Source organism: Typopeltis vanoorti, chromosome 25, assembly GCF_054136105.1.
Source record: "Typopeltis vanoorti isolate ZY-2024b chromosome 25, IOZ_Tvanoo_1.0, whole genome shotgun sequence".
Taxonomy (NCBI): Eukaryota; Metazoa; Arthropoda; class Arachnida; order Uropygi; family Thelyphonidae; genus Typopeltis; species Typopeltis vanoorti.
Window position 1 is genome coordinate 37,101,527 of NC_143573.1, and position 14,280 is coordinate 37,115,806.

A 14,280-nucleotide genomic window follows, 5' to 3' on the forward strand; every position below is an offset into this window, starting at 1 on the left:
TCTGGTTTCCTTACTATACTTTGCAAAAGTACAACAGCCAAAAATACTCTGATTTCATTTGGATTTGTGTCATACCAAGAAGTCTTTTTTTTTTTACCACGGGTACAACTCCTCGCATATCTATTTGTTTCATCCACAACACGTTGAATCAATTGATCATCAAAAAAAAAAGCTCGAAGAAATTTAGGCAGTTATAATCGTGGACAAAAAATGTGCAAATGCAAGCAAAATAGCTGATACACGCCGTTGGCAACTTTTCACGGCTGAAAGAAAATAGGCACAAAATTGTCTAGCATGTATATTCGGTTGTATTTATATGTGAAACCAAAATTCACGGTCACACGTATTAACTCGGGTGCGTGGAAAAAATTCAGTTTCTTGGACCCGAGTTAACTTGGTTGAGTGCGTTAAGGGGTTAATGTCTTTTAGCATAGCACTGCACCTATGGAACTGTGGTTGGAACCTTTCAATAGTCTATAATAGTAAGAGAGTTTTATTATAGTACTGTTTACTATAGTGAGTTGACTGTACTTATTCTTGAATTACACATAAAAACTGTTAATCCTAGCAACACAGGAATCTTGCATTTAAAATGAACAATACAAAAGTAGTAAAGAGGATTGAATCTGAACTAAGATAAAATCCACTTGACCAACTTGTGTGATGAATGTTCAATGAAGTACCAATTCAATCTTACAATTTATAATATATTACATATTAATAAATACATATTTCAAGATATATACAATATTAAATAATATTAAATACCATAATGACAATAGTCAATACATAACTTTCATCAATTACAAAAAATTTAGCCCTGTGTAATAGATAACCATTCTATTTCTACATTAAATATTAATGCTTAACAAATTTACATTCATATGCTATTATTGAAATATTTCGGATTTGTTCAGAAATATGTACTGAAGTAGCAAAATGATGACATGTTGATAATTTATCAATGCACAATTCTTCCCCCCCACACACACACACATCCAATCTCAGATACTGATTTCAGATGCAGTGAAAAGTGCCATCACTGTTTTCTAAAATAACTGTCATAGTTTACAAATGAACAATAGGATACTCAAAAGCTTTTCAAGGCATTGTTTCCTATTACTGCAGAATATTTTTGGTATTGGTATGTACACCTCACATTATTTTACAATTTTATTCAAGCTTATGATATGCTAAATATATTTTCAGCTATATTCCTAATAGGTAAAAATTATTTTTAAAATACAAATAGATCAGTCTTCAAATGTTTTTTCCAATGTTTGATAAGTAGTTTAAATAGCTGGTTTGATTCTTGTGAACCGGATGCTAATGTTGGTTGATGATCTTTAAAACTAGCTGCAACAGAAAAAACAGATAAGCTGACTTATTATGCACTGAATTTTATGGTTTTTATTTTATGAATTTTATTATTCTTATGGTTATTTTTATTTTTTTAAAAAAAAGGGACAGGTAAATGAATATATCAAACAGAATAAAAAAAAAAAAATTATGCACAATTATTATTTGCTTTCCTTTACCCACTGGATATAATTAATCCTCTCCATTATGCTTATCACAGTGACTATTAGTTTTGTAAGAAACATTTTATGTAATACAGCCAATGTCTTGAGAGACATTGGAAATAACCCAGAGACTAAGTCTGATTGTCTTCATCAGAATATTATGTAAGAACCAAAGTATTCCAAAGTCTTACCAAAGTATATAAGAAACAAAGTTACAATAAATAAAACAAGTAAACAGGTAGACAAACTTACTCAAACTGTATCTGACAAACATATACGAGATATGATAAAAGTGTAATGTTTTTAAAAACTAAGACATCTCATTTACTGCTAGTATTTATGTGTCATGCCACTGCACTCTGGAAGTAGAAGGCTGATCTTATTCATTACTGTAATGTAAAACCAAATTTTAGATCCAAAGATCTCAGGTAGAAGACCAAATATCATTACGCATAAGGCTCATTTAGTAAGCATCTTATACAGTGACTTATTACTTTAAGACTATATTTTGCAGTGTATTTTCTTTATTTTCTTTTATACTGTAAGGCATGATTCAATACCAAAAGCATATAACCACATGCAAGAGCAGTTCTGTTTAATCTTTTATGAGCAACATTCACTACCTGTTCCTTTTTTTTCCCCCCAATCTCAAAAACCACATCCTATTTGGCTAAAATATGGCTTACTATTATTTTCATATACATATGAATGTTTGTAGCAAGGATGTAACAGTCTGGGGAGGGGGGATCGAATGACTGTTCTTATTTGATTTGAATATCACTATAATATTATAGCTTTTTGATATCTTTGAAATATTCAGTTGTTTGCTGATGATGCAAAATTGGGTAGGGTAGTAGTTAAAAAGGCAATGTGGAAAGCTTACAGGATGATTTAAATAGCCTGTCAATATGGAGTAAAGGATAATGATATGAGTTTAATGTGGAGAAATGTAAACTTATGCATTTTTGAACAAATAGATTACAAACCATGTACCACATTAGTGGAACTGTACTTCATCACTTTCCTGGAGTACAGTTTCACTAATGTGGAACTGTACTCCAGGAAAGTGATGAAGTAAGAGATTTGCAGGGGGGGGAGTGACACTCTACCCCCTGTTCAAATAAGAACAGGGGGTAGAGTGTCAAAGTTTAGAGGGCATACCCCTAAGGTCTCAAAGGTGGCTCATAGGATTACTTGGTTGCTGAAGAACACGCTAAAAAGCAGAGATAAGGAAGTTATCATTCCTCTCAAGGCCTTGATATGATCACATCTGGTTTACTGTGCTCAGCTCTGGTCACCTGAGTTTCTTGGAAATGAGGAAGTGATGGAGAGGATCCAGAGGCAAGTGACCAAGATGGTGAGTAATTTGTGGGATGCTCCCTATGAGGATAGATTGAGGATTTGTGGGTTGCCAAAATTACTTGATAGGCTAAAAAAGAGGGGATACAATAGACATTTAATTTCCTTAAACAGTTTTATAGGATTAATGCAGGGGAAATGTTTTCAGCACTTGACAGGAGGAGCAGAACAAGAAGTAACCTTTAGAAGTTGAGTAAGAGTGTTGGGGGGGGGCTAGATTTTTCACTTGGAGAGTGGTAGATGAATGGTTGCCAGAGTAGTTGTGTGTGTGTGCTTTGTATGTTAATGGGTTCAAGGAGAGGTATGACAGATATTGTGTGGATAGTTTGTGTTTCCCACAATGAGTCTTTGGACTCCATGGAGGTTCCTGTACAATACTACTAATATAAATTCTTTACTTCTATATGCCACTTTGCTTTCCATCTCATAATAAGGAGACACTTATGAAAAGTGATATGAAAAGATCTTAATTTGAAAGAAAGGTTTTCTGAAACTTTCAAATTTTATAGGCTTGAGACAATATTTATTATTATTTTTTTTAAAATGCACAATTTTGTTTTGTCAAGATGCCACAATCTGAGGAGTGTGGCTAAATATAGGGAAATAGAATAGGCAGGTCCACACATCATCAACACCTGAGCAGAGTTGGGTACATTCTTTATGAATATTTGAACTCCCAAGAATCCAATCAATGACAAATCATTTTTGGCTTTTAACTTAAGATGTGCACCAGTGGCGGCTGGTGAAAATTTTAAGTGGAGTTTAAATTTTAAGCTGCATATACAAAATAAAAAAATAAATAAAAATAAAAAATTCTTTTTTTCCTAATCAGTAACCAATTTATTAATAAATAAATTTACATATTAAAAAATTGCTTTATTAAAAATATTTCACCCTCACCACGAACAAACACCAATAATAAAAGTTTCATATATTACGGAAATAACGCGCACATGCATACAGTGTCGATTTTCACGGTTTGGGCAGTGTCGATTACAATCTCTAATCGACACTGCCCAAACGAGCAGTGTCAGAATCACTTGTAACATGCAATGACAAGCGTAAACAAATATCGGTGAGTCTGGCTGCAATTGGCATGATAATTCTCACATTGTTAGATCGCAGTGCATTTGTTCCATGTAACAATAATTGAAAAAATAAAATTCTTTTGATATTTTCAACAGTGACACTCATCATAATTCACTCTTGTATCTATAATAAATAAATAATTATATGTTATTTTAACAAAATAAAATAAGATTTACAAAAAATAGTTCACCCTCAACCACGAACACGCACAATAATAAAAGTTTTGTATCTCACAGAAATAACATGCGCAAGCATAAGATACACTGCCCAAACGAGCAGTGTGGGAATCACTTGTAACATGCAATGAGAAGCGCAAACAAATATCGGCAAGTCTAGTTGCAATTGGCCAAATGTGATAATTCTGACACTGCATTAGATCGCAGTGCATTTGTTTTATAATCTAAAGCGTTAATCGAACAATTCCAATTATTAACTATTCAATTAATGTCAAAACATAAGCTGTAACCTATAACATGTTGCATTGCATTTATATAATGTTGTAAGCATAGTTATTATTTATAAACACAAACAAAATTTAATTTTTTAATTTTTTTCCTTAGGGGTGCTGCAGTGTCGCAGTGTTTATGTATGAGCTGCCACTGATGTGCACACAAAATTAAATTAATTTTCAACAAAAATATATCGACTCATCTTTTTAAAGTTTTGGCTACTTAGGCACGATTTTTGCTGAAGATGGTAAATTAAATATAGAAATAGACAACAGAATCAGCAAAGCTGGTATATTGGGAAGTCAATTGATAAATTCATATGGAATAAGAGAGAAATTAGTCGGAACACTAAATTAGCTGTACACAAGACAGTGTTCAAACCAGTTTTAACTTATGGATCTGAGAGCTGGGTCAGAAGTAAAACACTTGACCAAAGACACGAGAGTCCTGAGAAAGATTATAGGCGTGAACAGATGGCATCAATGGCAATATCATATTAAAAACGAGGATATTAGGAAAGAACTTGACATTGTCAGCATCCAGGAATACGTTAGCAGAGCTAATCTCAGGTGGTATGGTCACTTAAACAGAATGGGCGAAGAAAGATTAGCAAAACAAGTGTTCTCTGCCAGGTTGACAGCAAAACGACCCAGAGGAAGACCAAGATATAGGTGGATTGATACTGTACAAAGTGCCTTAGACGATAGAAATATAAGATCTGATAATGTTGGAGTCTTGACAAGTAACAGACTGATTTGGAGGAAAATTGTAGATAGGAAGTTAGTAATGATGTAATTTTTTTCATGTACTACTATCATATCCTGTACACCCATTGAGGGTACATGGCAGGAATTTGATGATGATGATGATGAATAGCAATCATGTGATGTTAATAATTCTGATGTTAATTGGATGAAATATTACTACACAATACCTTACTTAAACCTTTCAGCAGGCTAAACAAAATATCCTAATGGATCTAGTTTGGACAGCATGCGTGGACTACTGAGTCAAAAATGATTACAACACCTACAGAAATCACCATGAAATGGAGAAACTGATATTTGTAACTAAAATCACTGTTGCCAGAAATTACAACTGAATTATAATGCTAACATTACATATAGCAAAGAAATTATTAGTGGCTATTCATATTCTGTATAAATGAAAAATAACTTTATCAAGGGAATTAATTAAACACTAGCATCATATAATTTATTATAGTTTTTAATTATGTTTTGTGGGCATCCTCAGTGCAAACTATAAATAAATTAGGATTATTATCAAGTAGAATAAAATATTAATAAAAAAAAAAAACAAGCATATTGTATGCTGTAAAACATAAGGAGAGTTTAATTTAATACAAATAAAATCCAAAGGGAAAAAAAATTAGCTTTGTTCAATTTTATATATACAGGGTGTTCGGGATAAATTTGACATATTTATAATTAATTATATTTTTCCGTAAGTTACATGTATTAACACACACTTCTCTTCATTTAAAAGTTTGGACCCTTCTTCATTCATATACAAGATGTCAGAAAGGATGGATAGCTGGAACCCACCTGAATCATGGAAGAGAATAACTTGTATCATGATGATTCGTGCCCGCCATCAAAATAAGGATATTACGACTGCTGCCCAATGCTCCCTGAATACAGTAAAAACAATCAGGCATGAACTAGAGACTTGCAATGGTGACTACGAGGATGTAGCAAGAAGAAAGATCCCTAGCAGACGATCTGATTGCGTTCGTACAGCAGAATTCCTCGCAAATCTGCAGGAACAGGTGTTGAAGAACCCTGGCATTGGAATTCGGGCTTTGTTCGTGGAGTTGCTAACTGTAGTCAAGCCCTGGATAACAAGGGTAGCCAATGGTAGGCCGTATGTATGGCAGCAGGATTCTGCCCCTTGCCACACCTCTGGGAAAAGTCAAAAATGGTTGTCTGAAAATTTCTACGACTTCACCAGTCCAAATGTTTGGCCTCCAAACTCCCCAGACCTTAACCCCATGGATTATTTTGTATGGGGCGCAGTTGAAAAAGACACCAATCGCACTTCCAGTAATACAAAAGCCCAGTTAATGGATAAAATTAAAACAGTTTTTGCGGCCCTTCCCAGGGAGACTGTAGCATCAGCTTGTTCGAGGTTCCGAAGCAGAATTGAAGCTGTGATCGATGCTAATGGTGGTTATTTTGAGTAAATCTTGTTGATAGTATTGTAATTAACTCTGCCTGTAATGTTTTTTTGTCAATTCATTAAATTTAATAGATACAAAGAAGATTTTCTTTTTCCTTACGAAACTGTCAAATTTATCCCGAACACCCTGTATATATATAACACATGTGAATAGTATTTATTTGCATTTGTTATAATATTATAATTTCTAATATCAGATTTCTTCTAGACACCAGAAGAAATGGCATGCATGAGGGCAAGACAAATTTGTCTGACATCATATATCCCTATGCAATCTTCATGTTCTTTGGAGCATATACTCAATGACCTTCCTGTTTGTTTATTATATGAAAGCCCACTACAGTAAGGAACCTGACAGACTTCTGAATGAGATAATGGAAAAAGCAAATCTTTCAGAGAGTACAGGAAAGCTGTTAACTTGTGACTCAGTTGCTAATATGCATGTAATGCAAATCTAGAAGTTTGCATCTTGAGTTGCATACACAGAAGCATGATCAATTTTTCCGATAAACCCTCTACATCAAACCATAAAAATGTCCATTGAGCTCAAGGATGAAAGGCATGATTGTTTAATACTTTATCTAAGAGTTTGAGAGTTCCATCCAATGGAAATGAGTGTGGATTTAATATGATGAAGTTTCTCACTAAATGAACTTTTGCAAATCATAGGTTGTGCAGTTGCTACACCCAAATTTTAATAATGTATGATTTTTGAGAAGGATAAAAAAATTATAAGAAATTATATCAACACAAGAAATTGATATAATTTCTTGTGTTGTTTTTTTTCTGTAGACTGCAAACAGCAAACTGCCAAGAGTGGCCTTAAGAAAAATAAATCTAGGAACAGAAGATTCATTATTGGTTTCTCAAAATAAATTTGATTCTTTTGTGAAAGTAATTTTCTGGTGGCAATGATTAGTACAAATCTCATAGAGTTCCAAACTGCAAAATGTCATCTACAAAACAAAACAACATAAAAGGAAAGGGAGTAAGGCTGTTCAGGATATGGTTGCTCAAAACATTCCAAACAGTAGCTGACAAATGTTGGAAAGACTTAGAGAGAATCAATGCTATTCTTTCAATAGAAATCTGTATCAAAGATTTTATAAAGAAAAGAGAATGATATAAAATGAAAATCAATCAACCAAGACTATACTTAGAGATTAAATATTTCTTTTAAAATAGCTGAAATTATTTTTGTATCTGCTGAATTAGTGATTTAATGAATTCCATGTCCAATTCATAAGAATTTTTGTGGAAATTGTAATATCACCCATCTGTGTGATATTTTTGCCCTTAGGGGATGCAGCAGACAAGTGATGAACCAGCTGCCTTAATTTTTCATAAGTCCCTCATTACGGGGGGACTCAATCCATCCTAAGGGATTGATGAGAAGGACAGGAAAATTGTAATATCATAGTTATAGTTTTTTTTTTTTTTTTTAATGTCTAATATTACTTAAAGACTACACAGGTTTTGAGTGTTCTGCCCTGTTTTTCCACAAGCTCTGTTATTTTTATTTTATGAACTTCTATAACATGTGGATTTTTAGAAACACAAGCGCTATAGGAGAAATAATGGTATTTAATGAGCTAGTATAAGCCAATTGGAAAGAGAAGGCAAGGTAGACCTCAAAAAAAGATATTGGATGGATAATGAGACCGGAACAGACCAATATCGTCTATTCCGGTATTTTAAGATAATATACCAGTAATTAGTGTTATGACGATGATATATATAAATTTAATAACAGGCCTAAAGTACAAAATCTTATCGAGATGAGAGATAAAAGTTTTTTACTCTTACAAATATCACAAAGACATCAGAAAAGATTTTCTATTCTTATCGGCCACCTCCTTGTCCTTCTGGTCCTGATGCTCCAGATACTAGAACAAAGATGACCAAAGGCACAAAGTACATCCACTATTTAAAAGAAGAAAGAAACAAAATTATATTAAATATTATATTAATATACAGGACATAAAAAAAATTCACTTCAGAGTTTTAAGATGCTATATATTTTTTAATCACTATAAGTACTAAAAGTAATGAAATACCAAATTAAATTTGCATAAAAGGTTTTATCGATAAATTTTTACATGCATCCTCTTTTGTGACAAGTCAGATGTCTGCTTAACATTCAGTTTCAGTCATGCTTAGTATTCCTGAAGTTAATATTTCAACATCTGCAGATTTCTGGTTTGGAGTTCATCTAAACTGTCAACTTGTCCAGTAAACACACACACACACGCACGCACGCACACACAAATTCACATATATATGCAGTATAATACATATTGTTTGCCGACTAATTTCTGTTAAATCTTCTATCAAAGAAGTAAACAAAATTTTTCCAGCATATTTTGTCCTGAATTACTTTACTATACATTAATTTTCACAGAATCGGAGATGTTGTGATAATTTAAGGCGAATTTTCAGATCTCCTTCACTTTTTGTTTGAGTTATCTAACTAAGGTTAGATAACTCAGGAAACTTACCCTAGAGATCAACCTCATTTGACTTACAATTCCTTTTAAGATAATATTTTTATCATGAACTATCATCATCACCATCAAATTCCTGATATGTACTCACAGGGAGTGTACTGTACTGTGTATAGGACAATTGTGCTAGTACTACATGAAAAAGTTACACCATTACTAACTTCTGATCAACAATTTTCCTCCAAATTAATCTGTTATAAGATTCCAGTATTATCAGATCTTATATTTCTGTTTTTTTTTTAAGGTGCTTTTTACTGTATCAACCCAGAAGAAGACCAAGATGTCTTTTCCCTGACAAAGAACACTTGTTTTTGCTAATATTTCCTCTCCCATTCTGTTTAAGTAACCTGAGATTAGATCTACTAACACATTCCTGAATGCTGGAAAGTTCATTCCTGATATCCTCGTTTTAATGTGATACTGCTATTGATGCCATCTGTTCACTCCACTAATCTTTCTCGGAACACTCATATCAGAGGTCTCCAAGTCTCATTTTAGTGTTTTAGTTTTAGAAGTGTTTTATTTCTAACCCAGTTCTGAGATCTATAAGTTAAAATTGGTCCGAACACTGTCTTGTATTCAGTTAATTTAGTGTTTTGACTATTTTCTTTCTTATTGCATATAAATTTATTTAGCTGACTTCCTACTTTACCAGCTTTACTAATTTTGATGTCTATTTCCATATTTAATTTACTGTCTTCACTAAAAAGTGTGCCTAAATAGCTGAAATGTTTTACTTGTTCTATAGGTTCACCATTCAGAATGTAGTTATGTTTGACATATTTCTGCCTATTTTCATTGTCTTTGTCTTTTTATTGATGATTTTTATACCATTACAACAGTTATTCAATTTAGTCAAGGAATCCTGCAGACTTATACAGGATTCACTCAGAAGTATAATATCATCTGCAAAAAGTAGAGCTAAGATTAACATCATCAATTATATCAGATTAAATACCACTTTCCTTCGTAATGTGATTCACATAAATAATAAATAGAAGTGGAGATAATAACTCCGCCATTGCCGATCCTAAGCCTGAATGAGAAAGGAGGAGGGTTGTATTTGTGGCTAGCAACCATAATATGGAAAGAACATATTGCTACAGAAACATCAACCATTGTTGGAAAACCGACACAAAACCAAGAGGGAGAAGTACTGGGGAAAAGAAGCAAGCCAGTGAAAGCCCCATTGGGGAAGCTGACAGGTGGAAAACGCCAAGAAAAAATCTCTTTAGTGCAAAACTTTTAACCAAAATTGGATGCTGGAATATTAGGACTTTGTACGAAAGTGGAAAAGCTAACTTACTAACCAGAGAAATGGAAAGATACAAAATAGAAATACTAGGTCTAAACGAGACAAGATGGAATGGTAGCAGAGAAAGCCAACTAACAACAAACAAATACATTTTATATTCTGGAAACCAGAATGAAGATGACACACATAGCAAAGGTGTAGCTTTCATGCTAACAGATGCTATATATGGTTCTTATTACAGTATATATCTTTTATACATCTCTTTTTTCTCTTATGCATTAATTCGATTTCCTTATCACTCTTTAATCTTGTATATATCTCCTTATGTTAAACTGCCTTCCGCACTTGCCTTCTTATTCTTCGAACACCAGAAAATTTATTTGCTTAAAAGCTACGCCACTGATCGTTTTCTATTAATAAGAAGTGTAACATGCATCGAGTAGTTTTCTAATTACCCTCAGAATATCTCTAATTTAATTAGTAACTGCAGTCGTGGTCTATTATCTATCCTTTACTATTCTTTCTCCTGGGTTCCCGCTAATAGGCTCTAATATTTTTTCGGAACAGTGCATCAAATAATTAAGAATCAGGTGACACTTATTTAATATTTAAACAACAAACTTTTAAGTCACATAAGACAAAATTACACTGCATTTGCAATAATAGAAAAAACATCTCAATTCAAATCTGCATAAATAAATTAGTTAAGTTCCTGCATTTTACTCACACAAATCGTATCACATATTTAACTAATTTTCTTACTATATCATAAATCACTTATACTAAGCAATGGTACTTATTACTTAATTATTAATCTTATTCATCGAACGCATAGACAATATCGTTTACACACAATTGCTCCTTCCTTTCTATGCTGGGAATATTCTATAGGCAAGTTTCACTAATTCAGCAAACAGTTACACTATGACTTATTTCAACTACAAATTCCTGACAATTAATTACTTTATAATCTTCAACTGTTAAATATGCCTATTTAGATCAGCCTCTGCTTTACAGTCCACTAATAAAAGTTCTCTTAAAAACTCAAGAAAATTTAACAAACGAGTCAACTCACTTTATAGCTGCTACCCACTGTGCACTTGGCATCGAATTGGACTTCTGTTCCCTTTACTTCCATGTCAGGTTTTTCTCTCCCTCTTTATGCCGGCGATAGATTTACTAACGCTTTTGGGATGCTATACTCGCCGCACTTCGGACGAAGATTATCGGCTTGTGGAATGCTTGCATGCGCGTTGGACCAACGGAGCAATTTCTTCCCTCTGGTTAACAGCTCCCGGCAAAGACTCGTCAGTTCGTCATCAAATATCTGCTTTACCTGGCAGATCGGCTCCTTGTCATCTTTCTTTTAGATCTCTGGCATGATTTCTCCTGAAATCGTGATCCCGATGACGTACATCTGTCGGATAACTGCCGATGACTTCTAGACGACCTCTGGATCACTGACGAAAATTTCTGGAACCGATGATGCGATCTTTTCGCCAACGCCTTTTATTCGGTCACTTGCGAATCCTTGCACAGAGATGTGTGACCCCCGAACATTTCGGTGAAATCTTTTGATCCTTTTCTCAGACTGACCCTTCCTTTGTTTTTCTCCAACACTCCCTAAATCCTATTCGTTCTGGCAGCGGACATTCGTTTGAAGCTTTTGTCTGTCCACCTAGCACTGACCTTGAGTGTTTCCATGTAGAAGACACACAAAATTTGACGTCTTTACAAAGAGCTAAAAATATACTGTTTACTAGTGGCAGGTATTGCCTTAATACTACACCTTCTAGAATATTATCTTATTTGGCAGAGAGCATATACAATTCCCATTGGGATTATTTACATTTAAACAAACATCTATGTACAAGTTACAATTCTTCCTGGGCTTGACCTTGGTAAAATTTATGCAAAAATATTTAGACTTTTTTGAGCTACATAAATATTTTTACACAATCACCTGGAATTTGACCCTCTGATCAGGCCTTCTGAATTATGCAATGCAGCGACCGTAAAATTTTTATACCTCCATATTTGAACATTTCTAGTCAAATTTTATATACTCCAGCAGCCGTTTTCCACATTTCAGGTTTGTGATGACTTTTTCTACTTCAAATATGGATATGTATTGCTGATTTCATTCCTGTTGGGAGTTTTCTACAATCATGTTGACAGTGCTTGTTTCATTTAGCAGTCTTTCAAAGTAATTACTCCAGACATCTCAAATATCTTTATCTTCAGTTTTCATGTCACCTTTATCATCTTTGATTACTTTTACAGTACTTTTTCCTCCATTTCTAACTTTTTCAATAGCCTCTAGAATATTTTGCCACCTTCCTGATATTTATTTTTTATGTTCTTACCAAAGTCTTCTCATGACTTTCATTTAGCTAGTTTTATACAGTGCTTCACTTTCTTACAATTTTCTTTGTATTCTCTAAGAGCACAAGCTGACTTATTTGCCAGTAACTTTCAATATGCTTTCTTCTTTTCCTTCACTGCCACTTTAACTTCCTGAGTACACCACAGAGTTCTGATCTGTCTATCCTTACAGACCTCACATGCCATTCTGGCTGAAACAATCAATGTTTTCTTCAGTTTGCTCTTGAATCTCCAAGGTTTGGTTCTTGTTTTCAAAAACAAGAACAAAAACTCTTTCATTTTCCTTCAATGATGTTTGTGTATTTCAGCCTATAATTTACCTCTGAAAGTTGCTCAACCTTGATTTGCTTTAAAACTTTTTTTATACTCTTCTTTTCAATATGAAATTTAATTTTATCCTGCTCAAAACTAAATAGTGATTACTTCCTATTTCAATTCCTCTGTATTACTCCTGTGCTCTGAACCAGTGGGAAAATGTTGCTATCAACTATAGCATAGTCAGAGACTTTTCTTATTTCTTGCATATTCTCTCCATGTGAATTTGTACAGATTTTTATGTTGGAACATGGTGTTAGTAATAACTAATCTGTCCTGAACAGAAATACAGCAGGCATTTACTATTATTATTAGCTTTGCGCTTTTCTCCAAATTTTCCCAAAACATTTCTATATGTCTGGTAATCATTCTTTACTCTGCTGTTTAAACAGCAGAGTAGAAAAAGAAAGCAGAGTAGAAACCTTTATAAGCACAAATAAGTCTCATTGTCCGGTTTTCCATTCAGATATTTTCCCACATCACTCCTAGATAATGCCTGCCTTCAAGATTATCCTCATATTTAATGTTGAATACTATGGCTACTCCCTCTTTTCCCTGATTGTCATGTAAAATTATTAAAATAATAGTAATTTCTCCACAGTCTTCTAATCATAGAAGAACTAGAGCAGCCACTGGCCAACTTCAATCCATACACTGTCCAGCTTCAAGCACACTAAACCAACTTTTCCTCAGCTTCCTTCATTCCATCCAACCTCTCTTCTTTGGAACAATCCCCCCCCCATACTGTTTTTTCCACTGAGTACAACCTCCCACTCTGTAAGAAACATATCAACAGGCTACATTTTTCTCCTTAATCACTTGTCCACACATGGCACTGCAATGTTATAGGTCTTGTGACCTTTCATGTGTGAGATCAACGTAAAAAAAATAAATAAATAAATAAATAATTTCTGCTTCATCTAACAAAGTGAAGTGAGGCAAAATTTTCCAGCATATTTTGTCCTGAATTCAGCCCTTCCAGATGAAGTTCATTCTTGAGATGAAGAACCAAACATTTACGAGTTCAGCATGCTAGACTTCCAAACTTTATGGTCTTCCCTGGATACATAAAGAAAATGTTCTGTTAGCTGTAGATGGCATTATCCTCCCGCAACTGATAGCACATATGGTCACTCACTTGCAATTTAAGTGTTATTCTTATTGTGTTTATCTCTTTTCAACTGTACTGACAATGGCTAAGA

The 14,280-nt window shown here is 33.8% G+C and overlaps 1 protein-coding gene across 1 annotated transcript in view; it reads right to left on the reverse strand.

Annotated features, from left to right (window-relative positions):
• Nucleotides 1–686: 686 nt before the first annotated feature.
• Nucleotides 687–14,280, reverse strand: part of EMC10 (ER membrane protein complex subunit 10) — a 145,571-nt gene continuing 131,977 nt past the window's right edge. Inside the window, exons 7-8 of the mRNA XM_090414487.1 lie at nucleotides 8,426–8,542; nucleotides 687–1,356 (exon numbers count right to left, since the gene is read on the reverse strand). Coding sequence (XP_090270613.1) covers nucleotides 8,462–8,542 — 81 coding nt within the window. The 3' untranslated portion in view covers nucleotides 687–1,356; nucleotides 8,426–8,461. The remainder of the gene's footprint in view (nucleotides 1,357–8,425; nucleotides 8,543–14,280) is intronic.